This window comes from Lutra lutra, chromosome 18, assembly GCF_902655055.1.
Source record: "Lutra lutra chromosome 18, mLutLut1.2, whole genome shotgun sequence".
Lineage (NCBI taxonomy): Eukaryota > Metazoa > Chordata > Mammalia > Carnivora > Mustelidae > Lutra > Lutra lutra.
This window is the reverse complement of record NC_062295.1, coordinates 16547587-16574091: the sequence shown is the minus strand read 5'-3', so window position 1 is coordinate 16574091 and position 26505 is coordinate 16547587. Positions and strand designations below refer to the sequence as shown.

Here is a 26505-nt window from a genome sequence, read left to right as displayed (position 1 = left end):
CAATTTCCCTCAACTCCCTTCTCCTCTCCATCTCCCCATGTCCTCCATGTTATTCGTTATGCTCCACAAATAAGTGAAACCATATGATAATTGACTCTCTCTGCTTGACTTATTTCACTCAGCATAATCTCTTCCAGTCCCGTCCATGTTGCTACAACACTTGGGTATTCATCCTTTCTTTTTTCTTTTTTTTTTTTTTTACAGCTTTATAAACATATATTTTTATCCCCAGGAGTACAGGTCTGCGAATCGCCAGGTTTACACACTTCACAGCACTCACCATAGCACATACCCTCCCCAATATCCATAACCCCACCCCCCTCTCCCAACCCCCTCCCCCCATCAACCCTCAGTTTGTTTTGTGAGATTAAGAGTCACTTATGGTTTGTCTCCCTCCCAATCCCATCTTGTTTCATTTACTCTTCTCCTACCCCCTGAACCCCCCATGTTGCATCTCCTCTCCCTCATATCAGGGAGATCATATGATAGTTGTCTTTCTCCGATTGACTTATTTCGCAGAGCTTACCGGTATTAGAATGGGGAAGCCGGCTACAGAGACAGAGCCGAGGAGTGACTCTCAGCTCGGGGTTGCCTTGAACCCGTCACAGGCTCAGTCAGCTTGGAGCGCGGCCGGAGGCCAGGGTGACGGGAGTCATTGGGCGCTGTTCTCTGAGGGCGCACTGAGGAGTGGGGCCCTGGGCTCTCGGCTCCTCCAGGCCGGAGACTGGGAGGCCGCCATCTTCACTCCCGTCCTCCGGAACTCTACGGAAAGCGCTCAGGGAACAAAAGCTCCCGAAAGCAAACCCGAGCGGATTACTCAGCGCGGCCCCGGGTAAGGGCGGTGCAACTCCGCCTGGGGCAAAGATGCTTGAGAATCACTACAACAGGCCCCTCCCCCAGAAGATCAACGGGAAACCCAGCCAGGACCAAGTTCACCTACCAAGGAGTGCAGTTTCAATACCAAGGAGAGCGGCGGAATTCCAGAGGAGAAGAAAGCAAAGCACGGAACTCATGGCTTTCTTAGCAATCTACACATTTTTTAATGCAATCCTTATCAAATTACCAACAGAATTTTTTCAGAGAACTAGAACAAAAAATCCCAATATTTGTATGGAAACACAAAGACCCTGAATAGACAAAACAATCTTGAAAATGAAATGAGGGGTGCCTGGGTGGCTCAGTCATTAAGTCTACCTTTGGCTCAAGGTCATGATCCTAGGGTCCTGGGATTGAGCCCCACATCAGGCTCCCTGCTTTGTGGAGAGCCTGCTTCTCCCTCTTGAACTCCCCCTGCTTGTGTTCTGTGTGTGTGTGTGTGTGTGTGTGTGTGTGTGTGTGTATGTGAAATAAATAAAATCTTTAAAAAAAAAGAAAATGAAAATGAAATGAAACAAGCCTGGATATCACAATCCCAGACTTCAAGTTTTATTACAAACCTGCACTAATCAAAACAATATGGTATTGGAACAAAAACAGAAACATACATCAATAGAACATAATAGAAAACCCAGAAATAAAGCCACAGTTATATGGTCAGTGAATCTTCAACAAAGGAGGAAAGATCAACAAATGATGTAGGGAAAACTTTAGAGCAAACATGCAAAAGAATGAAACTGTACCACTTTTTTATACCATACACAAAAATAAATATAAAATGGATTACCGATCTAAATGATCTAAATGTGAGACCTGAAACCATAAAATTCCTAGGAGAGAACAAAGGCAATAATTTCTTTGACATTGGCCACAGTAAGGTTTTCCAAGATACATCTCCTGAGACAAGGGAAATAAAAGTGAAAATATTTAACTCTTGGGACTAAATCAAAATAAAAAACTTCTGTACAGTGAAGGAAATAATCAACAAAACTAAAATGCAACCTGTGAAATGGGAGAAGATATTTGCAAATCACATATTCAATAAAGGGTTAGAATCCAAAATATATGAAGAACTTACACAACTCAACACCCAAAACCCAAATATTCCAATCCAAAATGAGCAGAAGACGTGAACAGACATTTTTTTGAAAGGAGACAGACAGATGGCCAACAGACATATGAAAAGATGCTCAACATCACTCATCATCAGGGAAATGCAAATCAAAACTACAATGAGATATCATCTCACACCTGTCAGGATGGCTAAAACCAACAACGTAAGAAACAATGAGTGTTGGTGAGGGTGTGGAGAAAAAGGAATCTTGATGCACTGTTGGTAGGAATGGAAACTGGTGCGGCCACTCTGGAAATCAGTATGGAGATTCCTAAAAACTTAAAAATAGAACTATACTATATCCAGCAATTTTACTACTCAGTATTATAACCCCAAAATGCAAAAACACTAATTCAAAGGGACACATGCACCCCTATGTTTATAGCAGCATTATTACAATAGGCAAATTATGGAAACAGCCCAAGTATCCATTAGTAGATGATTAATGGATAAAGAAGTGATATAGAACAGAGCTTGGGAAGAATCTGGAGTAGGAGGACCCTGAGCTTTCCTCATCTCATGTTTATAAGTAGATATCATCCACATCCAAGTAAATAAACAAGAGAACAACCTGAAGACTGACAGAACAAACTACATAGCTAAATATAGAGAAGAAGCTGCATCTGAAAGGTTAGGAATGTCAGAATGGTAGAGGGAGGCTGTCCATAGGAGGGAAGGAGCTCCCTCCTTTTATTTTTTTTTTCTCCTAAAAAGGGCAGGGAAAAAGTCCCTTTCACCAGGGAGCTTAAACAGGGAAGACTAATCCCCCATTATATTTGGCTTTAAAAGCAAGAGGGGCTGAATGCCATGAGTTTTTAAAACTGGTCAGACTTGAGCCTAAAACTTTAAAAATCTCAGCACTGGATAATCCAGGAGGGCAAGTGATAGCTGGTTTCTGCCCTTAAAGAGACAGCAGTTTGCATGGAGAAGCAATATAAAAACAGCAGTTTACACAACACCAGGGACAAACAAGAGATATCTGTGCATACTGATTTCAGAGTGTGTTGGAGGACTTCTCTGAAAACAAGGGAGCTGGCACATTCCACTTTCCTCCCCCAGCCCCCAGCATAAACACAAAGCTATTTGCAGGAGGTGGTGTTGAACAAACATTTGCTAACTAATGGGCTAGTACTGCACTAAGCCCATGATTTCTCCTGAGGACTCACTTACTCGGAGCCTGTTAGCCTTGGCACTGGGCTCAGGGCAAATTTTGTTGGCACGTGTATTCCTACACAACTGTCTGGTACACAGTTGTTGCAGTGTACTGCGCACATCCAACTTGGGACTGAGCCATGCTCCCAGAGCCACCTTCATGCACTAGACCCAGATGTGTCCAGCCATTGCTGGCTCAGCCTCAACCCCCCTGCTGCCATGGCCTACAACCTCAGCTGCCGCAGTGCTTCAGGGGATCTGGTATAGGACTAGTAGCCCATCTAAAATTTTGCTAACACCACTGACTCACTCTCGTGATCCCTGGCAGGCATGCCCCTTAGAGCTGGCCCTGCTTGGATCCCACTAATACCACAGAGAGTGAGCATAGCCCACAATAGGCAGTGAGTGCAGATGGCTACACTGAAAGGACTCAGAGACAACAGCAGGGCATAAGCAACACACAAAGAATACCCTCCTAAAGTGTCAGGTCCTGTTGAGCAGGACACTGCGCTGCAAGGCAGTACAGGGCCTCTTTTTCCTAAAGTTACCACTTTTAAGAGCAGAAGAGAGATGACTGAGAAACTTATCCCAAATGGAAGAATAGGACAAGACCATAGCCAGAGATCTAAAAGAAACAGATATAAGTAACATGCCTGATACAGAATTTAAAGCAGTGATCATAAGGATACTCACAGGAGTATCATATGAAAGATATGAGTGAGATCCTTAACACAGAGATAAGAATTAACATAACATAGATAAAGGGCTCAATAAACAAAATCAGAAGCATGTTTGATGGAATGAAAGACAGGATGGAAGAAGCAGAGGAATGAATTAATGACCTAAAAGAGTAACAGAAAGTAACCAAACTGAACCAAAGAGAGATAAAAGATTAATGCAAAATGAAAATAGACTTAGGGAAACTCAGTGACTCCATCAAATGTAATAACATTCATATAGCAGTTCCAGAAGAAAAAGAGAGGAAAGGGGGCAGAAAATTTATTTGAAGAAATAATAGCTAAAAACATCCCTATCTGGGGAAGGAAACAGATATTCAGATGCAGGAAGCACAGAGAAGCAGACCCACATCAAGACATGCTATAATTAAATTGGCAAAATACAGTGAAAAGAAAAAAAATTAGTCAGGAAGACAAAAGGACATCATAACTTGTGAGGGAAACCCCACAAGGATAGCATGAGATTTTTAAGCAGAAACTTTGCAAGCCAAAAGAAAGTGGCAAAATATATTCAAAGTGCTGACTGGGAAAAATCTGCAGCCAAGAATGCTTCTATCCAGCAAGGCTATCATTCAGAATAGAAGGAGAGATAAAGAGATTCCCAGACACAACAAAAACTAAAGGAGTTCATGCCTGCTAAATCATCCCTGCAAGAAATAGTAAAGAGGACTTTAAAGAGAGGAAAGGAAAGACTGAAAATGACAGTATAAAGGTAGGAAACACATTTTATTTAAACAAATATATCCAAAATATTGTCATTTTAACACATTGAAATATTTTATATTCTTTTTGTCATATTAAAATAAGTCCTTAAGTAAGTTTTCAGTCTGAAGGAAAATCATAGCAGAGGGATACTCTTATATTCAGAAAAGAATGAATAGCACCAGAGATGCTAAGTATCTACATAAATACAAACTCATTTCCTGTTGGCTACTTTGAAATACATAATATATTATTTTTCATGGTTAATAAAAATGACATGTATAGATGTAAGACATACACCAACTGCAGCATTAAAAAAAAGCAAGGGATAGAAATGGACATTTATGGTTTCATATTTACTACATTTTACAATATTAATTCTAAAAACACTATGGAAAATTAACTATATATTTTGTAAAGCCTGCATTGACCACTAACGATAAATACAAAAGTGTTGCTAGAGTGAACTGAAAAATTAAAATGGAATTCCAACATATTCAATTAACCCAAGTTAAGGCAGAAATGTAAAAAGAGTGAAACAAAAGACTGAAGGGACAAATAGAAGACAAATAACATATGTGGTAGATGGAAATACAAATTTATCAATAAAGGACCAAATGCTCAAATTGGAAAGTCAGAGATTATCTGAATGGATAAAAAGTTAGGACCCAATTACAAGCTGTTTACAGTGGGCCAGTTTAAATGTAAAGACATAGAATTTTGGGGGCGCCTGGGTGGCTCAGTGGGTTAAAGCCTCTGCCTTCAGCTCAGGTCATGTTCCCAGGGTCCTGGGATCAAGCCCCACATCGGGCTTTCTGCTCAACTGGGAGCCTGCTTCCTCCTCTCACTCTGCCTGCTTCTCTGCCTACTTGTGATCTCCGCCTGTCAAATAAATAAATAAAATCTTTAAAAAACAAAAGACATAGAATTTTGAAAATAAATGTATGTAAGAAGATATTCAGGGGCACCTGGGTGGCTCAGTGGGTTAAAGCCTCTGCCTTCAGCTCAAGTCATGATCCCAGGGTCCTGGGATCAAGCCCCGAATCAGGCTCTCTGCTCCGTGGAGAACCTGCTTCTTCCTCTCTCTCTGCCTGCCTCTCTGCCTAATTGTGACTTCTGTCAAATAAATAAATAAATCTTAAAAAAAAAAAAAGATATTCACAAATGACACTACAGGTAAAAGGCTGATATTTAAGATCTATAAAGAACTCCTCTGTCAAATAAATAAATAAATAAACCTTTAAAAAAAAAAGATATTCACAAATGACACTACAGATAAAAGGCTGATACCCAAGATCTATAAAGAACTCCTCAAACTCAACGCCCAAAATACAGATAATCATGTCAAAAAATGGGCAGAAGACATGAACAGACACTTCTCCAAAGAAGACATACAAATGGCTAACAGACAAATGAAAAAATGTTCATCATCACTAGCAGTCAGGGAAATTCAAATCAAAACCACATTGAGGGGCACCTGGGTTAAAGTTGGGTATTGGGATGCCTGGGTGGTTCAGTGGGTTTAAAGCCTCTGCCTTTGGCTCAGGTCTTGATCCCAGGGTCCTGGAATCAAGCCCCACATCAGGTTCTCTGCTCAGCTGGGAGCCTGCTTCCCTACTTTTCTCTCTGCCTGCCTCTCTGCCTACTTGTGATCTCTGTCTGTCAAATAAATAAATAAAATCTTAAAAACAAACAAACAAACACATTGAGATACACCACCTTACACCAGTTAGAATGGCCAAAAATCAGCAGGACAGGAAACAACAAGTGTTGGAGAGGATGAGGACAAAGGGCAACCCTCTTACACTGTTGGTGGGAATGCAAGTTGGTGCAGGCACTTTGGAAAACAGTGTGGAGATTCCTCAAAAAATTAAAAATAGAGCTACCCTATGGCCCTGCAATTGCACTACTGGGTATTTACCCCAAAGATACAGATGTAGTGAAAAGAAGGCCCATATGTACCCCAATGTTCATAGCAGCAATGGCTACAATCACCAAACTCTGGAAAGACCCGAGATGCCCTTCAACAGATGAATGGATAAATAAGATGTGGTCCACATATACAATGGAATATTATGGAGCCATCAGAAAGGATAAATACCCAACTTTTTTTTTTTTTAAGATTTTGTTTATTTGACAGACAGAGAACTCAAGTAGGCAGAGCGGCGGGGGGGGGGGGGTCCGGGGGTGAGGGGGAAGCAGGCTTCCTACTGAGCAGAGAGCCCAATTTGGGGCTCCATCCCAGTACCCTGGGATCATGACCTGAGCTGAAGGCAGAGGCTTTAAACCCACTGAGCCACCCAGGCACCCCAATACCCAACTTTTGTATCAACATGGATGAGACTGGAGGAGATTATGCTGAGTGAAATAAGTCAAGCAGAGAAAGTCAATTATCATATGGTTTCACTTACTTGTAGAACATAAGGAATAAAATGGAGGACACTGGGAGAAGGAAAGGAAAAGTGAATTGGGGTAAATTGGAGGGAGAGACAAAAGAGGAGACACTGTTGATTCTGAGAAACTGAGGGTTACAGGGGTGAGGGAAGTTGGGGGATGAGTGAGCCTGGTGGTGTGTATTAAGGAGGGCACGTATTGCATGGGGCACTGAGTGTGGTGCATAAACAATGAATCTTGGAACGCTAAAAAAAATAAAATAAAATGAAGAAGTTTAAAAAAAAGAAAATAAATATATGTAAAGTGACATACCATGAGAAACTGTACAAGAGTGAAGGTGCCCATTAATGTTACAGGAAATAGACATTAAGACAAAGAATATTATCAGAGACATATGTCATTACCAGTGATACTCCATAATTCAATTAATCAGAAAGACATATAATAATAAATGTTTATTGGCTTAATGATAGAGATTCAAATATATATTTTTTAAAATGACAGAACTGGGGTGCCTGGGTGGCTCAGTGGGTTAAAGCCTCTGACTTCGGCTCTGGTCATGATCTCAGCCCCATGTCAGGCTCTTTGCTCAGCGGGGAGCCTGCTTCTTCCTCTCTCTCTGCCTGCCTCTGCCCACTTGTGATTTCTCTCTCTGTGTTAAATAAATAAATAAATAAATCTTTAAAAAAAATAAAGATGACAGAACTAAAGGGAAAAATAAACAAACCTATAACTAGGGTTGGAGATTTTACACTCTTTTCTCAGCAATTGAAAGATAAATCCAACAAAAATATCAGTTAGAAACTAGGTGATATAAGCAATCCTATCAACCATCATAACTTAATTGATATTTATAGAACATTATAACTAACAAATACAAAAGACATATTTATTTCACATGCATATGGCATATCACCAAGATTGATCACTGATCACATGCTGAGCCATAGAGCAATTATCAATTAATTTAAAAGGATTGACTATAGAGTGTTTTTTTTTTTACCATGAAGGACTTAAACTAGAAATCAGTAATAATTAATATATCTAGAAACTTCCCAAATATTTTAAAATTTATTTAACTTTTAAGTAATCCATAAATCAATAAAAGAAATCATACAGGAAATTTTAAAAAATACTTAAACATTTGTCTCCAAACAAACAAAAGCCCAGGGCCAGATAGCTTCCCAGGGGAATTCTACCAAACATTTATAGAAAAATTAATACCTATTCTCCTGAAACTGTTCCAAAAAATAGAAATGGAAGGAAAACTTCCAAACTCATTTTATGAGGCCAGCATCACCTTGATCCCAAAACCAGACAAGGATCCCATTAAAAAAGAGAATTACAGACCAATATTCTTGATGAACACAGATGCGAAAATTCTCACCAAAATACTAGCCAATAGGATCCAACAGTACATTAAAAGGATTATTCACCACGACCAAGTGGGATTTATTCCAGTATTGCAAGTTTAGTTCAACATGCACAAATCAATCAATGTGATACAATACATTAATAAAAGAAAGAACAAGAACCATATGATACTCTCAATAGATGCTGAAAAAGCATTTGACAAAGTACAGCATCCCTTCCTGATCAAAACTCGGCAAAGTGCAGGGATAGAGGGCACATACCTCAATGTTATCAAAGCCATCTATGAAAAACCCACCGCAAATATCATTCTCAATGGAGAAAAACTGAAAGCTTTTCCGCTAAGGTCAGGAACACAGCAGGGATGTCCATTATCACCACTGCTATTCAACATAGTACTAGAAGTCCTAGCCTCAGCAATCAGACAACAAAAGGAAATTAAAGGCATCCAAATCAGCAAAGAAGAAGTCAAACTATCACTCTTCGCAGATGATATGATACTATATGTGGAAAACCCAAAAGACTCCACTCCAAATCTGCTAGAACTTGTACAGGAATTCACTAAAGTGTCAGGATATAAAATCAATGCACAGAAATCAGTGCATTTCTCTACACCAACAACAAGACAGAAGAAAGAGAAATTAAGGAGTCTATCCCATTTACAATTGCACCCAAAGCCATAAGATACCTAGGAATAAACCTAACCAAAGAGGCTAAGAATCTATACTCAGAAAACTATACTCATGAAATAAATTAAGGAAGACTCAAAGAAATGGAAAAAGGTTCCATGCTTCTGGATTGGAAGAACAAATATTGTGAAAATGTCTATGCTACCTAAAGCCATCTACACATTTAATGCAATTCCTATCAAAATACCATCCATTTTTTTCAAAGAAATGGAACAAATAATCCTAAAATTTATATGGAACCAGAAAAGACCTCGAATAGCCAAAGGAATATTGAAAAAGAAAGCCAAAGTTGGTGGCATCACAATTCCAGACTTCAAGCTCTATTACAAAGCTGTCATCAACAAGACAGTGTGGTACTGGCACAAAAACAGATAGAACAATGGAACAGAATAGACAGCCCAGAAATGGACCCTCAACTCTATGGTCAACTAATCTTCAACAAAGCAGGAAAGAATGTCCAATGTCCAAATGACAGCCTCTTCAACAAATGGTGTTGGGAAAATTGGACAGCCACATGCAGAAAAATGAAACTGGACCATTTCCTTACACCCCACATGAAAATAGACTCAAAGTGGATGAAGGACCTCAATGTGAGAAAGGAATTCATCAAAATCCTTGAGGGAAATGCAGGCAGCAACCTCTTCAACCTCAGCCACAGCAACTTCTTCCTAGGAACATTGCCCAAGGCAAGGGACGCAAGGGCAAAAATGAACTATTGGGACTTCATCAAGATCAAAAGCTTTTGCACAGCAAAGCAAACAGTTAACAAAACCAAAAGACAACTGACAGAATGGGAGAAGATATTTGCAAATGACATATCAGATAAAGGGCTAGTATCCAAAATCTATAAAGAGCTTAGCAACCTTAACACCCAAAGAACAAATAATCTAATCAAGAAATGGGCAGAGGACATGAACAGACATTTCTACAAAGAAGACATCCAGATGGCTAACAGACACATGAAAAAGTGCTCCACATCACTCGGCATCAGGGAAATACAAATCAAAACCACCATGAGATACCACCTCACGCCAGTCAAAATGGCTAAAATTAACAAGTCAGGAAATGACAGATGCTGGCGAGGATGTGGGAAAAGGCAAACTCTCCTACACTGTTGGTGGGAATGCAAGCTGGTGCAACCACTCTGGAAAACAGCATGGAGGTTCCTCAAAAAGTTGAAAATAGAGCTACCCTATGACCCAGGAATTGCACTCCTGGGTATTTACCCTAAAGATACAAATGTAGTGATCCGAAGGGGCACGTGCAGCCGAATGTTTATAGCAGCAATGTCTACAATAGTCAAACTATGGAAGGAACCTAGATGTCCATCAACAGATGAATGGATAAAGAAGATGTGGTGTATATATATATATATATATACAATGGAATACTATGCAGCTATCAAAAGAAATGAAATCTTGCCATTTGCGATGATGTGGATGGAACTAGAGGGTATTATGCTTAGCGAAATAAGTCAATCAGAGAAAGACAACTATCATATGATCTCCCTGATATGAGGAAGTGGAGATGCAACGTGGGGGGCTTGGGGGGGTAGGAAAAGAATAAATGAAACAAGATGGGATTGGGAGGGAGACAAACCATAAGTGACTCTTAATCTCACAAAACAAACTGAGGGTTGCTGGGGGTCGGGGGGTCAGGAGGGGTTCAGGAGAGGGTGATGGGGTTATGGACATTGGGGAAGGTATGTGCTATGGTGAGTGCTATGAAGCGTGTAAACCTGGCACTTCACAGACCTGTACCCCTGGGGCTAAAAATACATTATATGTTTATAAAAAAATTTTAAAATTTAAATTTAAAAAAATACTTAAACATTTGAATGATAATGAAAATAGAAGTAATCAAATTTTTTTCAGGATAGAGTTTGAGGACTATTTGCAGGGAAATGTTTTGCTTTAAATGTTTATGTTATTACAGAAGAAAGACCTAAAACCTGTAGTTTCAGTCTTCTCATAAAGAAGGTAGGAAGAAGTAACCCAAAAGCAAGCAGCAGGAAGAAAAAATTTTAAATAAAGCCCAAAAATATCAATGAAAGAGAAAACAATCAAAAATAAAGAAAATTAGTAAACACAAAATTTGGTTCCTTGAAATAATCAATAAAAACAAATGCAGTTTATTGTAGGTAAGCTAAACCTCAGTGGATTTTGATGAGGGAGCAGAAGGCTGACTGAGGACAAAGCAAAAGCTGGCATCCTGCACCCCCTCTCCACCCGCTTCCCTGGGTAATATGTGTAACATTCCTCAGGCACCGCTGACTGCCATAAATGAGAATCAAATAGTTAACTTGCAGAGATCACAATCCTGCAAGACTGGAATCTCCCAACTATCTTGATGTTAATGGCTTGCCAGAAGACAACATTGATCCAGGCACCTTGTAGGCCTTCTTTAGCATATGAAAGCTCCATTGAAACCTCCCTTTCCCTCACCTTCCCCCAACCGCAGGGTACACAGCCTGCCATCCCTCACAACCTGGGGTAGCAACATCTCCACCTGCCCATGGGTCCTGTCCCCGTGCTTTAATAAACCCCCATTTTGCACCAAAGATGTCTCAAGAATTCTTTCTTGGTCATGGCTCCGGACCTCACCCCACCAAACCTCACCTATGTTCTAGAACTTCAACAGATTTTATTTAAGAAAATATGTTTCTGGGGCACCTGGGTGGCTCAGTCAGTTAAGCAGCCACTCTTGGTTTCAGCTGAGGTCATGATCTCAGACTCCTAGGACCAACCCAGCCCCTTGCTGGGCTCTGCACTCTGAGTACCAGTAACTGGTACTGAGTACCAGTAACTGAGTACCAGTAACTGAGATAGTCATGTATAGATATACATGATTTTTAGGTCTAATGTTCCAGTTGCTTGGAGTTATTATTTTTTTTTTAAGATTTATTTATTTGAGAGACAGTGAGCAAGACAGAATGTGAGCACAAGCCAGGGAGAGGCAAAAGGAGAGAGAGAAACAGACTCTCCACTAGCAGGAAGCCCGATGTGGGGCTTGAACCAGGACTCTGAGATCATGACCTGAGCCAAAGGCAGAGGCTTAACCAACTGAGCCACCCAAGCACCCTCCCTCCCCACCCCCCCCACCCCCGTTTTTTAAAAGATTCTGCTTGGAGTTAAGGCTCCCGCATAATTACTCACCTTCCTGAATGTCTTATAGATACCAAAGTAAATATATTGATTGAAAAATGTTCTTATCTTCCACAAAGTAGTGTCCAAAAAGAAAATGAAGAGAAGGCAAATATAGCCTGTGATACTCATTATAATCATGTACTTTCCAATCATTTTCTCTTCCAAAGAATAAATGTTCTTTGCAGTTCCTGAGAATGGCAGGGGAGGGGGGGGGGTGAATTGAAAGGGAGCGATCTTAATCCACCATAAACAAGGACTAAAAAACAATAAAGGAGAAATAAAAGATGAAATGAAGTATTAGGCTAAATTGGGACAAGTAAACTATTTGGAGTGTGAAAAGTGGTTATCCTACTACCCAAAATAACTTTTCAACAATGAATTCTGAAGGTTAATTTCATGAATATAATATATAATAATCAAGTAAGCATATAAATATTAATATATTTACTGATATGCTTATTATTATTGGATGCCATAAAAAATATGCCCCAAATCCTTTCAGACATGTGAAATCTTAAGTTAATAATTAGAAGAAAGTATTAAAGTGCAAATACTTGTATAAAAGATAACACTTTGCTTTAAAAGGTAAAAATGACCATTAGTGATATTTCTTGAGCTTTGAGAAGAAAGTTGAATAAAAGACATAGAATTTCTGTTACAAGAAAACTATATACTTGAATTTCTATGAAAAAAATACATGAATGGATAACAGGTAACAAAAAGATGCTCAACATCACTGGTAACATTAGAGAGATGCAAATCGAAACAATAATGTGATACAACTTCATACCTATTAGAAAGGCTATATAATTAAAAAAAAAATGGAAAATAACAGTTGTTGGAGGGGGTATAGAGAAACTGGAACACTTCTACATCGTGCAAAATATTCCCTGCTCCTTGGAGACTCAATAATACCTAACTTTCCATGTCACTATATTTTACCTGAAATGTTTCTCTTCCATTTCTTTCTACCTCACTTCATCCCCTAAAATTTATTATCATACAACTTATAGTTCTGAACACTGAGCTTCCCTCTGAGGTCATTGACTACAGTTCTAGGTAAGATCTGGCTTACTAAGTATTCCTTCTCACTCTGCCCACTCTCACCAAAGTAAGGTATTTTCAAAATTACCTACTAAATGCTACAGCACCACCATGAGGATTTCTAAAGTTAACATGAATGTTTACCCTTTTCAAAAAATCTGCAGTACTGTTTGCCTTTCTCTTACTTTTCTTTCTGGGATTTGTTTTTTTTTTTTTTCCTTTACTGTACATCTCTTTATCACCCAAATTACCATATCCTGAACTTTACCTATCTAAAATGACAACAACAACAATAAAAAAACAAAAACAAAAACCGAAAAACAGTTGAATTCCTCTACATGCAGATACTATATTAAACACTGGAGAATGGATTTCATCCACTCCTTCAAATAAGTTGTGGGCAGGTAAGTGTGGGTGATTATGAGTGGTGGTGGTGGTGGTGGAAAATAGGAAAAGTAAATATAATACAAATTCTTCCCCTGGAGGTTCTTTTCCAAAGATGAAATGCATTATGCAATGAGGGAACATAAACAGTGAATCCCAGTTCTGGACCATAAAAGCTGAGTGGCATAGGGCACATAGTCCTCTTCCTTGAAATGAGTATAAAAAACTGAGAACTTGAAGTTGTGACAATTTAAAATAATGTATGTAGTTACTAGATGGTTGATTATTAGTAGCTCTTATTTTTATATCTGACGACTACTTTAAACTTACCTTGGCTTTGCTTTTGAGGTTTTATTATATTTCCAAAGGTTTCCCCCCTAGTTTTGCAAAATGACCTACGTATTGAACGTGTGTCCTGACTTCCTCCTTTGAAAGAAGGTCTGATTTCCCACATGTCTCATGGGTTAAGCCTGAGACTAATTTCTTAGGCTTAGGGATGCCAAGAATACTGTGAAGATTAATAAAGGGACACTTCTCTAAAGTGGAGTCAGGAGGCCAACAGGGGGAATTCTCACACCCTACCACTTGTTAATGACAAGAAGAATTATCAATTATAGATCCAAAAGAAGACTCTTCAATAGGAAAGAATCCTCCATGACAGGCCCCAACAACAACAACAAAAAATGTACACTGTATCTCCTATGAGAAACTGACTACTCCTGCAACTCAGCCAACTAGAAAGTCATCACCCTAAACTCTTGCTTCTCTCAAATGGACATTTTTTTTTTTCCAAACGTCTGTCCCAGCTTCCTCCCTCATCCTGAATAATATTCCTCTCTAAAACAATGCTTGTGAGACTTGCCTATGATTTGCTCCAACTTGCTTGTCCTATATTGCAATTCTGTGCCATTCCCCAGTTAACCCATTTTTGCTGGAAAAATTATTGGCGATTTTATGTTTAAGGTTAATAATACTTACTTTCTTTACTACAATTAAGGTAGATAGGAGGCTTATTTCCAGAGCACCATTTCTTTATCTGGTGGAAAGTAAAATAGTCACTGATACACTTCGCAAGGTTGTAATTGGGAAAGAACAGTAATGAATTAAGTATGAAGGCTCTGGTGGTTTTTGACATCTTATGTTGAACTTCTAAAAAAGATGATAAGATTAGATTTCATTATAGGAAATTAACTTTCTCCAGGACAACAAATCCACCAAGGATGGTCAAAGCAAGCTCAGGGAATTAAAAAAACAGATTATTATATTTGAAGAACACTAATTACTTCCCAATAAGTTGTTCCAATTGACACCCAGTGACAAATTTTGTGTTGATACTGCAGAGTTCTGAAAAGTCTCTTTGGTGAAGTGGGTGGCCATGTGATAAGACTTCCTGACACCTGATATGGATAGGAAACCACTACTATTTTTTATATTTCTAATCCTAATCGATCAAGTAAGGGAATAAAGTAGAAGTTGGAGATAAAGCCTATAATTCAATAGTAGGGAGCAATTAGGGAAATTATGACATGTTTGAGAGTAGAAAAATCAAGGAACCAGCTGATAGATAATTACTGTCTGTCTCAAGAATGTATTTTTTTTTAATTTTTAAAAAAATTTTTTATTAACATATAATGTATTATTAGCCCCAGGGGTACAGGTCTGTGAATCACCAGGTTTATACTTCACAGCACTCACCATAGCACATATCTTCCCCAATGTCCATAACCCAACCAACCTCTCCTTTTTCCCCCTCCCCACTGACAACCCTCAGTTTGTTTTGTGAGACTGAGTCTCTTATGGCTTGTCTTCCTCCCAATCCCATCTTGTTTCATTTATTCCTTTCCTAACCCCCAAACCCCCCATGTTGCCTCTCCCTCATATCAGGGAGATCATGTGATAATTGTTCAAGAATGTATTTAATATGAACAATTATTTTTTTTTAAAGATTTTATTTATTTGTCAGAGAGAGAGAGAGAGAGAGAGCGAGAGTAAGTGCAAGCAGATAGAGTGGCAGGCAGAGGCAGAGGGAGAAGCAGGCTCCCTGCTGAGCAAGGAGCCCGATGTGGGACTCGATCCCAGGACGCTGGGATCATGACCTGAGCTGAAGGCAGCGGCTTAACCCACTGAGCCACCCAGGCGTCCCTAATATGAACAATTATTAGAGACTAAATTCCTGATAATATAAACGTGCTTAATTTCTAAATTGACATTATGGAATCCTGATCATGAATTCAGTTTTTTACAAAGAAGATAAAATCTAGTCTAAACAGAAATTTCATATAAGACACTTTGGGCAAAGAGAGATAGCCAAGAGCAAAACTCAAGTGTCCAACCCATGGTGATTCTGTCCAGTGTCAAGTAATTGATCCAGATTGAAAAATCCAGGATATTAGCCAATTAAACAGATACCAAAAATGGCACAATATATACCAGCACTATCTTTTTATGAATACAGAATAGCTCTATAGCTGTACCAATACACACAACTGGCTACTGAGCACTTGAAATGTGCCCATTGTAGCTGTGGAACTAAATTTTAATTGTATTTAATTTCACAAAAAATATAAAGTATAACATATACACCTAAAATGGAGAGGAGAAAAGAACGGGTTCACACTTTTATTTATTTATTTATTTATTTATTTATTTATTTATTTATTTGACAGACAGAAATCACAAGTAGGCAGAGAGGCAGGCAGAGAGAGAGGAGGAATCAGACTCCCCGCTGAGCAGAGAGCCCGATGTGGGGCTCGATCCCAGAACCCTGGGATCACCACCCGAGCCGAAGGCAGAGGCTTTAACCCACTGAGCCACCCAGGCACCCCATCAAACTTAAATGACCATCGACGTAATATAGACTATTATATGCAGGACATGTCATATACAAACCTAATGGTAACCACAAGTCGAAAACCACAAATAAATTTGTAAAGAATGAAGTAAAGAACTCTAAATATATCACTAAAGAAAATAAACAAAACATGAAAGACAAGAAAAGATCAGGGGAAAACTTCAGAAACAACCACAAAGCAAGTAATAAAATGGCAAAGAATACATATCTTTCAGTAATTACTTTCAATGTAAATGGGCTAAATGCTCCAATCAAAAGACATAGGGTGACAGAATGGATAAAAAACAATACCCATCTATACGGTGTCACTTCTATCCATTGAGTTCTTAATTTAAATTATTATTAAATCTTAACATTTCTCATGATTCTTTTTGGATCTTTTCTAGATCTACTTGTTTTCTCTCTCTATCTGTGTGTGTGTGTGTGTGTGCATATAAAAAGCATACATGTACATATATAGCATATGCATAAATGTATATATTTCTATTATTTTATATTCCATGATATATGTTACATATATATACTATATACATATATTCCTGACACACTTTTTTACAATTTATTAAACACACATATTATACATATTAATAATTTAAACATATATTTATATTGTATGCATATATAACATATATGATACATGTTCTATTATTTGTTATATGTTCTATCATTTATATTCTATTATTTGCTCATATTCCTAAGACTCTGTTACAATTTAAATATTTTAGGCATACATATTTTATATCATTCTAAAAATCCCAAATCTTAATTTTGCAGGTCTGATTCTGATTCTACAATTTGTGGTTTTTACTAACACTTGCTCTTCAGACCTTGTTTTTTTCCTCTTTTCCTTCCTTTGTTCCTTTATTCGATCTTAAGTTCTCCAGCAAATATAACTATGGGAATCCTTTAAAGTCAAAGAATTATGTGTCCCTTTGCCATTCACCTGAGGGCACAACCAACCAAGATTACTTAAAATAAATTATCAGGTTATGTTTTTCAGCTTACATTGGTTCTCTGATTTCAGGACACAAGCCAGTATGAATAGTTGCATGTGTTTAAAAATTCCAAAGGGAAATTATTATTCTTCATTTCAGTCCAAATCAATCTTTACAAATTTCCTTTCTGTGTCCTATTGTGGTGCTAGTTTTGTTCTTCCTTATAATGAGGACATAGCCCTTTGAACTTCTAATTTTAATAGAAGATATTAAATCTTTGTTATATCTTTATGCTCTTTATTCTGACTTCTAATTTCCACACAACTTATAAAATGGAAAATTAAGGTCAACAGATACTGTCAATAACCACAAGTCAAAGCTATCTTTGATGCTTGCTTACCTTTGGGGACACTTGTTTTTATTTTATTGTTGGCCTCTGCCAATTCCATACTTTCTTCTCAGTTCATTATTTTTGCATCATAGTATCATAGCATTTGTTCTGCTGCTTAAAAATGGAAGTCTCCTTTGATTTTCTAATTGCCAAATCTACTGGCTTCCATTTTGTTCTCATCCTACTTTGCATTACTCTTTGCAACATAGTCCTCCTAAAAAACTCCTTCAAAAATTTTCTAAAACAGTAATTTATTCCTAGTCTTACTCTGAAACAACTATTTCTCTTTAGCCCCTTAAGTGATCATTTCCTTTTAGATTAGGGCTCACAGACTCAAATGCTTTCAAGTGAGTCTTCCTCACATCATGAAGTAGCACTCTTTTGACAAGTGTGCAACAATATTCAAACATCTGCTTCCATAATTTGGGTACCCTTTTGTGAGAATGAGTGCTAAGTCATATCTGTTAACAAGTTTTTTCATCAGCTATGCATAAGCCTGAGTCTTATGTATGTGAAACATTCGTTCTCAAAGGAAATTACAAGCTATTCTTTTGTGACCAGTGAAGGGCCAAGGGAACAAGGCAGGAGCCAGTGTTTGTGGAGCAACAACAAAGTGAGGATGTGAAAAAGTGCTGAGGTCTATTGAAAGGCACATTAGAGGGGGAATCACCAACTCCATTTACAACAACGTGATGATCTTCCCAAATCTAAAATCAAAGAAGGAAAAGGAGGAAATACAAATTCAAGAATACCGTAAAAACCATTCCTGGAAGGTAGGAAAAAATGGGCTTAAATAATTATGTCTATGTCAGATGCATATAGAGATTTTCTTCCTGGAAAATCTTGTTAGGGTGTTCACAAACTTGTGACTTTTCTTTGAATTAGGGAAGAAAAGCCACACCATAAAACCTTTTCTTCCAAAAAACAAAACTATCAGCCTCTCCCAAGAACTCAAGATTTCCCTCCATACTTCCCTCTCTTCACCTCACTACAAACTGCCATATCATCAAGGCGGAACACCTTTAAAGATAATAATGGCCTCATATATTTGAGACAGAATTTATTCTTTCTGAGACCGGCTCTTTTAAAAAGAAAGCTGCTTTTTTTCTTCGCTCTCCCTTGCTGGCAAATGAGTCTCAGGACAAATGTTCCAAAAATTTCCCATATCTGTTGCAAAACAGATTCCTTAAGTCATGTGATGGAGTTACTGGAGGTGGTGAAGTTATGTGGTAAAGGAGATGGAGTTATTAGAGTAAACTTGTCGAAGGACTTGTAGGTCACGTTCAGCCCCATCAGTTCAGCATGAGGATCCCAGCTCTAACAAAGCACTCAGAATATTATAGGCACTCAGAAATAATTTTATGACTTAATTCAAGTACAGGATTTTCCCAAAACCTAGAACTTAATTGTCTACTAACGTCCTTAGTCCCTTTCTACTTATTTATTTACTGCTGCCTTCTGTGTAAAGAGAAACTTTATGAAACCCTTACCCTTACCGAATTGAAGTGTGACATCTATGAGGAGACTGAAAATGCCTGAAAGGTAGTTGAACAGGACAAGTTTGATGTAGGCAGAAGTACTTCTAGTAAACAGGAAGCTCAGCAGGTATGTAAGGGGAATGGCAGACCAGCCATAGAGCATGAAGATCAGCATTGTGTCCAGAAAATGGTAATCTGTGATGTAAATATCCAGCTGGCAGAATTTGAATGCTCCCTGAAACACAGAGTGCATAGAGATAAAGGCAAGGTGAAGGGCAAGTCAAAAATAATGCAAGCCAGAATGTTTATAGAGGAGATAGCAAGTCTTATTGCTATTTAGGATGGAAGTATTTATCAATTAAATGAATTAACCTCTAAAAAATACTTCAAACTAGGAGCATGAAGTAAGATACTTCTACCTGTACTTCACCAGAGGATAGTCCAATGAGCAGAACCACCATAATTCCCTTTATTTTTTTTCTACCCAGAATGGTTTTGTAATTAACAAATCAGTATACTTTCCCCCAGTAAGGCTAACTCTCACCTTTCCCAGAAAGATGATTATTCTAGAGAGCCTATTTTGCTAAAGATTTTTTATCTCTGGTTATACCTTACCTATCATACTTTTGAACCAAGTCTCCTACTCCCTACGCTACTTCCCACTCCCGTCACATCCACCCAAGAAACTCTGGGGCTTAATTATTGACAGATACATATTTACTGCTATTTTATTATTTGTTTGGTCATTTTTGGAGATTTTCTCTGGTCCTTTCTTGCCTTTGTTATTTTTTGGTCTTTTCTTTCCACTCAAAGAATCCTCTTTAATATTTCTTGCAGAGCTGGTTTAGTGGTCACAAACTTCCTTAGTTTTTGTTTGTCTGGGAAACTATGTTTTCTTCTATTCTGAATGGTAGCCTTGCTGGACAGACTATTCTTGGCTGCAGATTTTTTCCCATTCAGGATGTTGAATTTATGATGCCACTTCCTTCTGGCTTGCTGTGATCTGATCTGCTAACCTTATGACTTTTCCCTTGTATGTTAAGGACATCTTCTGTCTTGCATTTTTGAGATTTTTTTTCTTATCACTTTATTTTGCAAATTTAATTATAAAACATCTTATTGGCCTGCTTTTGTTGATCTTGATGGGAGTTCTCTGTGCCTCCTGGATTTGGCTGTCTGTTTGCTTCCCTGGGTAAGGGAAATTTTCAGCTATTATTTCCTCACATAAGTTTTCTGCCCCCTTTTCTCTCTCTTCTTCTTCTGGGACTCTTAAAACAGATGTTATAATGTTTGATGGAGTCACTGAGTTACCTAAGCCTATTTTCATGTTCCATAATTCTTTTTTTCTCTCTTTTGTACAGCTTCATTATTTTCCATTATTTTGTCTTCTATATCACTAATTCATTCCTCTGCTTCTTCCAGCCTGCTATTCATTACATGAAACCTGTTTCTAATCTCAGTTATTGCATTCTTCATTTCTGATGGGTTCATTTTTAACTCTTTTTTACTGTTTCTGTGGTAAGGGTCTCCCTGATGTCTTCCATTCTTTTCACAAGCCCAATGAGTATCTTTATGATTATGCTTTATTTTTTATGGTTTAGTAATTGTTTTTAAAATTTTTTAAATTTATTTTTTTAGTGGTCACAATTTATTTAAAATACAAACTCTTTGTCCTGCTATTCAACTTTTAAAACATTTTCACACAGGAGTACCTGGGTGGCTCAGTTGGTTAAGTGTCTGCCTTCAGCTCAGGTCATGATCCTGGGGTCCTGGGATAGGGATCCACATCAGGCTCCCTGCTCAGCAGAGAGCCTGCTTATATCTCTCCCTTTGCCTGTTCCCCTGCTTGTGCTCTCTCTCTCTCAATCTCTCAAATAAATAGAATCTTTTAATAAAAAAATAAAAAATAAAAACTTCACATGTATGGATTCTTTATCTAATGGATAGATGCATATTCACAATATATATTACAATATTTTCAGTTACACAGATATGTCATTTAATAACATGCAATCATAGCATAGGCCTGCATTTTTAAAAATTATTTATTTATTTAATTTAAATTCAATTAATTAATATATAATGTATTATTTGTTTCAGGGGTACAGGTCTGTGATTCATCAGTCTTATATAATACCCAGTGCTCATTATAACACATGCTCTCCCCAATGTCCATAGCCCAATTACCCCATCCCCCCTTCCTTCTCCCACCCAGCAACCCTCAGTTTGTTTCCTGAGATTAAGAGTCTCTTATGGCTCATCTCTCTTTCTTGTTTTGTCTTATTTCATTTTTTTCCTCTCTTCCCCTATGGTCCTCTGTTTTGTTTCTTAAATTCCACATATCAGTGAGATCATATGATAATTATCTTTCTTTGATTGACTTATTTAGCTTAGCATTAATACTCTCTAGTTCTATCCACATTGTTGCAAATGGCAAGATTTGTCTTCTTTATCTCTTCATCTAACGATGGACATCTGGGCTATTTCCATAATTTGGCTATTGTGGACATTGCTGCTATGAACATTGGGGTGCAAGTGCCCCTTTGAATTACTACATTTGTATCTTTGGGGTAAATACCCAGCAGTGCAATTACTGAGTTGTAGGGTAGCTCTACTTTCAACTTTTTGAGGAAACTCCATACTGTTTTCCAGAGTGGCTGTACCAGCTTGCATTCTCACTAACAATGTAGGAGGGTTCCCCTTTCTCCACATCTTTGCCAATATCCTTTTTTTCCTGACTTATTAATTTTAGCTATTCTGAATGGTGTGAGATGGTATCTCATTGTGGTTTTGATTTTTATTTCCCTAATGCTGAGTGATGTTAAACACTTTTTCATGTGTCTGTTGGCCATCTCGATGTCTTCTTTGCAGAAAGGTCTGTTCATGTCTCTGCCCATTTCTTAATAGGACTATTTGGTTTTTGGGCGTTGAATTTGATAAGTTATTTATAGATTTTGGATACTAACCCTTTATCTGATATGTCTTTAGCAAATATCTTCTCTCATTCTGTCAGTTGTCTTGGTTTTGTCAACTGTTTCCTTTGCTGTGCAAAATCCTTTCTTTTGATGAAGGTCCAATAGTTCATTTTTGCCTTTTATCTCTTGCCTTTGGAAACATGTTTAGCAAGAAGTTGCTGTGACCAGGTCACAGAGGATGCTGTGCATGTTCTCTTCTAGGATTTTGATGGATTCCTGTCTCACACTGAGGTCTTTCATCCATTTTGAGTCTATTTTTGTGTATGTTGTAAGGAAATAGTTCAGTTTCCTTCTTCTGCATGTGGCTGTCCAGTTTTCCCAACACGATTTATTGAAGAGACTCTCTTTTTTCCATTGGACATTCTGTCCTGCTTTTTCTGCATCTATTGAGAGGATCATATGGTTCTTGTCATTCCTTTTATTTATGTGATCTATCAGGTTGATTTATTTGCAGAGGTTGAACCACCTTGGAGTCCAGGAATAAATCCCACTTGGTCATGGTGAATAATCTTTTAACGTAGTGTTGATTCCTATTGGCTACTATCTTGAAGAGAATTTTTGCATCCATGTTGATCAGGAATATTGGTGTAATTCTCCTTTTTGGTTTTGGGATCAAGGTAATGCTGGCCTCATAAAAACTGTTTGGAAGTTTTCCTTCTATGTCTATTTTTTGAAACAGCTTCAGAAGAACATGTATTAATTCTTCTTTAAATGTTTGGTAGAAATCTCCTGGGTAGCCCTCTAGCCCTGGGCTCTTGTTTGTTGGGAAATTTTTAATTACTGCTTCAGGTTTTCTTCAGGTTTGTTCAGGTTTTCTATTTCTTCTTGGTTCAGTTTTGGTAGTTTATATTTCTCTACAAATGCATCCATTTCTTCCAGATTGTCTAATTTGTTGGCTTATAGCTGCTCTTAATATGTTCTTACAATTGTTTATATTTCTTTGGTGTTGGTTGTGATGGCTCCCCCCCCCTTTTTTTTTTCTTTAAAGATTTTATTTATTTATTTGACAGAGAAAGAGATCACAAGTAGGCAGAGAGGAAGGCAGAGAGAGGGAAACAGGCTCCCTGCTGAGCAGAGAGCTCGATGTGGGACTCGATCCCAGGACTGAGATCATGACCTGAGCCAAAGGCAGCGGCTTAACCCACTGAGCCACCCAGGCACCTGATCGCTCCCCTTTTATTCATGATTTTCTTTATTTGGGCCCTTTCTCTTTCCTTTTTGTTAAATCTGGCCAGGTTTTTATCAAGCCTATTAATTCTTTCAAAGAAAAAGCTCCTGGTTTTGTTGATCTGTTCTACTGTTCTTTTGGTTTCTATTTTATTGATTTCTGCTCTGATATTTATTATTTCTCTTCTTCTGCTCTGCTTAGGCTTTATTTGCTATTCCCTTTCCAGCTCCTTTGGGTGAAGAGTTAGGTTGTGTATTTGAGAACTTTCTTGTTTCCTAAGAAAGGCTTATAATGCTATATAATTCCCTCTTACTACCACCTTTGCTGTATCCCAAAGATTTTGAACAGTTGTGTTTTCATTTTCACTTATTTCCATGAATTTTTTAAAATTCGTCTTTAATTTCCCAGTTGACCCATTCATTCTTTAGTAGGATGCTCTTTAACCTTCATGTATTTGAGTGCTTTCCAACTTTTTGTGGTTGAGTTCCAGTTTCAAAGCACTGTGGTCTGAAAATATGCAGGGAATGATCCCAGTCCTTTGATACCAGTCAAGACCTTATTTGTGACCCAGTATGTGATCTATTCTGGAGAACGTTCCATGTACACTAAAGAAGAATGTGTATTCTGTTGCTTTGGGATGGGATGTTCTGAATATATCTGTGAAGTCCATCTGCCCCAGTGAGTCATTCAAAGTTCTTAATTCCCTGTTGATCTTCTGCTTGGATGATCTGTCCATTGCAGTGTGGGGGGGGTGTTAAAGTCCCCTACTACTATTGTATTATTCTCAGTGTATTTCTTTGATTTTGTTATTAATTGGCTTATCTAATTGGCTGCTCCCATGTTAGGGGCATAGATATTTAAAATTGTTAGATCTTATTGTTTGACAGACCCTTTAAGCATAATATAGTGTCCTTCCTCATCTCTTATTATGGTCTGTGAATTTCCACAGTGCTGGAGATTGGGAGGCCACCATTTTCATTCTTATCCTCAAAGCTGTGTGGAAAGTCTTCAGGGAACAAAAGCCGCATAGAGCAAACCAGAGCAGAAATACTTAGTCTGGCCCCCTGGCAAGGGTGGTGCAATTCTGCCTGGTGCAAAGACATTTGAGAATCAATGCAACAGTTCCTTCCCCCAGAAGATCAGCAATTACACATCCAGACAAGACCAAGTTCATCCATTAATGAGAACTGCATAACTCCAATGCTAGGGGAATATAGCAAACAGATCTCATGTTTTGTTTTGTTTTGTTTTCCCCATGATTCTCTAATCTTTCAACATTAATTTTTAAAATTTTCTTTTAAAAAAAGTTTTCTTCTTTCCTTCTTCAACCAACTTCTTATTTTATCAACTCCTTTTAAAAAATCTTTTTAAATTTTTCATTTTTTTTTTAAGATTTTATTTATCTGACAGACAGAGATCACAAGTAGGCAAAGAGGCAGGCAGAGAGAGAGGAAGAAGCAGGCTCCCTGCTGAGCAGAGAGCCCAATGCAGGGCTCGATCCCAAGACCCTGGGATCATGACCTATGCCAAAAGCAGAGGCTTTAACCCACTGAGCCACCAAGGCGCCCCTAAAATTTTCATTTTCAGGGTCACATTCTATCCCTTCATTATATTAATCTTATTTTTATATTATATATAATTTTTTCTTTCTTTAAATTTATGGGATATAGTTTATTCTACCAGACCAAAATACACCCCAAATCTGGTGTATGGCTCTTCTATTCACCCACCTGATCATATTCTCTTTTTGTTTTGTTTTGTTTTATTAAAGTGTCTTTTAATTTTCATCTTCACAATTATATTCTATTTTTTCAATGTATTTAATTTTATTTTTGTATATATAAGTTTTTCTTTCTTTACAAATTTTGAGACGTAGTTTCCTCTAACAAACTGACCAAAATACACTCAAGAGATTGCTCTGTTCTTTTCACCTGTTTATATCTCTTCCTTTTGTTTTTGTTGTTGTTCTTTCTCTTTCATTTTTTTTTGTTGTTTAATTTCCATTTTTACAGTTACAGTCTATCCTTCCACTGTATTTAATTTTATTTTTGTACATATATATACCTTTTCTTTCTTTATAGTTTGGGATTTAGTTTTCTAAAAGGCAGACCAAAATACATACAGAATCTGGTGCATTGCTCTTCTGCTCACTGTCTGATTATATTCTCTTTCTCTTTTTTCCCCCCAATTTTGGGTCTGATTTGTTTAGTGTATATTTCTCTGGGATTGTTGTTGCCATTTTAGTATTTTATTCTATCATTCATCTAGTTTTCTCTGGACAGAATGACAAGATGGAAAAACTCACATCCAAAGAGAGAACAAGAGGCAGTACTGACTATCAGGGACCTAATCAATATGGACATTAGTAAGATGTCAGAACTAGAGTTCAGAAAAATGATAAAGGTACTAGCTGGGCTTGCAAAAAGCATAGAAGACACTAGAGAATCAGTTTTAGGAGAAATAAAAGAACTAATATCTAACCAAGTCAATTGTTGCTTTAAATTCTCTATCAGGCATGCTACTTATATCAGTTTCATCTAACTATCTGGCTGTGATCTCTTATCTTGTTCTTTCATTTGGGATGAATTCCTCTATCTTGGCATTTTGTCCAAGTCATTGCTTTCTTGTGTTAGAAAACCCAGTTATGTGTCCTGCTCCCGAGAGTAAATGGCTTTAAGAAGAGGTCATGTAGTATCCAGAACCTGGTGCTTCAAAGTCTCTGGTGTGTGCTGTGTGTGCTCCGCTATTGTGTTTTCTTGCTCTATCCTTCAGGCCAGTCATCTGCAGAAACTCTCCTTTGGTTCTTGGCCAGAATGTGGATAGTTTTAGCTAGGTGTGCTTTAGTCTGCTTATTATATGAAACCTGATATAACTTCCACTAGAACTGAAGCCCAGCAGAACTCTGGTTGAGAGATGTGGTATGGTCAGGGATTTCTGCTCGTCTTCTGGGGAAAGGTTCCACTGCACTGGGACTGATACATGCTTGGCTGGGAAGGGCAGTCTCACCACAGCACTGGGACTTATTGTAAGCAAATTAGGCATCATGCTTGTGTAGGTGCTGCACTGCTTCCTGAAGGTGGTTGTGTATTTATGATGAG

The 26505-nt window shown here is 37.9% G+C and overlaps 1 protein-coding gene across 2 annotated transcripts in view; it reads right to left on the bottom strand.

Moving 5' to 3' along the window:
• Positions 1 to 26505, bottom strand: part of LOC125090540 (phospholipid-transporting ATPase ABCA3-like) — a 127559-nt gene that overhangs the window by 23953 nt on the left and 77101 nt on the right. For both annotated transcript variants that reach the window (XM_047713302.1, XM_047713303.1), the window contains exons 22-24: positions 19283 to 19499; positions 14588 to 14758; positions 12191 to 12369 (exon numbers count right to left, since the gene is read on the bottom strand). In XM_047713302.1, coding sequence (XP_047569258.1) covers positions 12191 to 12369; positions 14588 to 14758; positions 19283 to 19499 — 567 coding nt within the window. The remainder of the gene's footprint in view (positions 1 to 12190; positions 12370 to 14587; positions 14759 to 19282; positions 19500 to 26505) is intronic.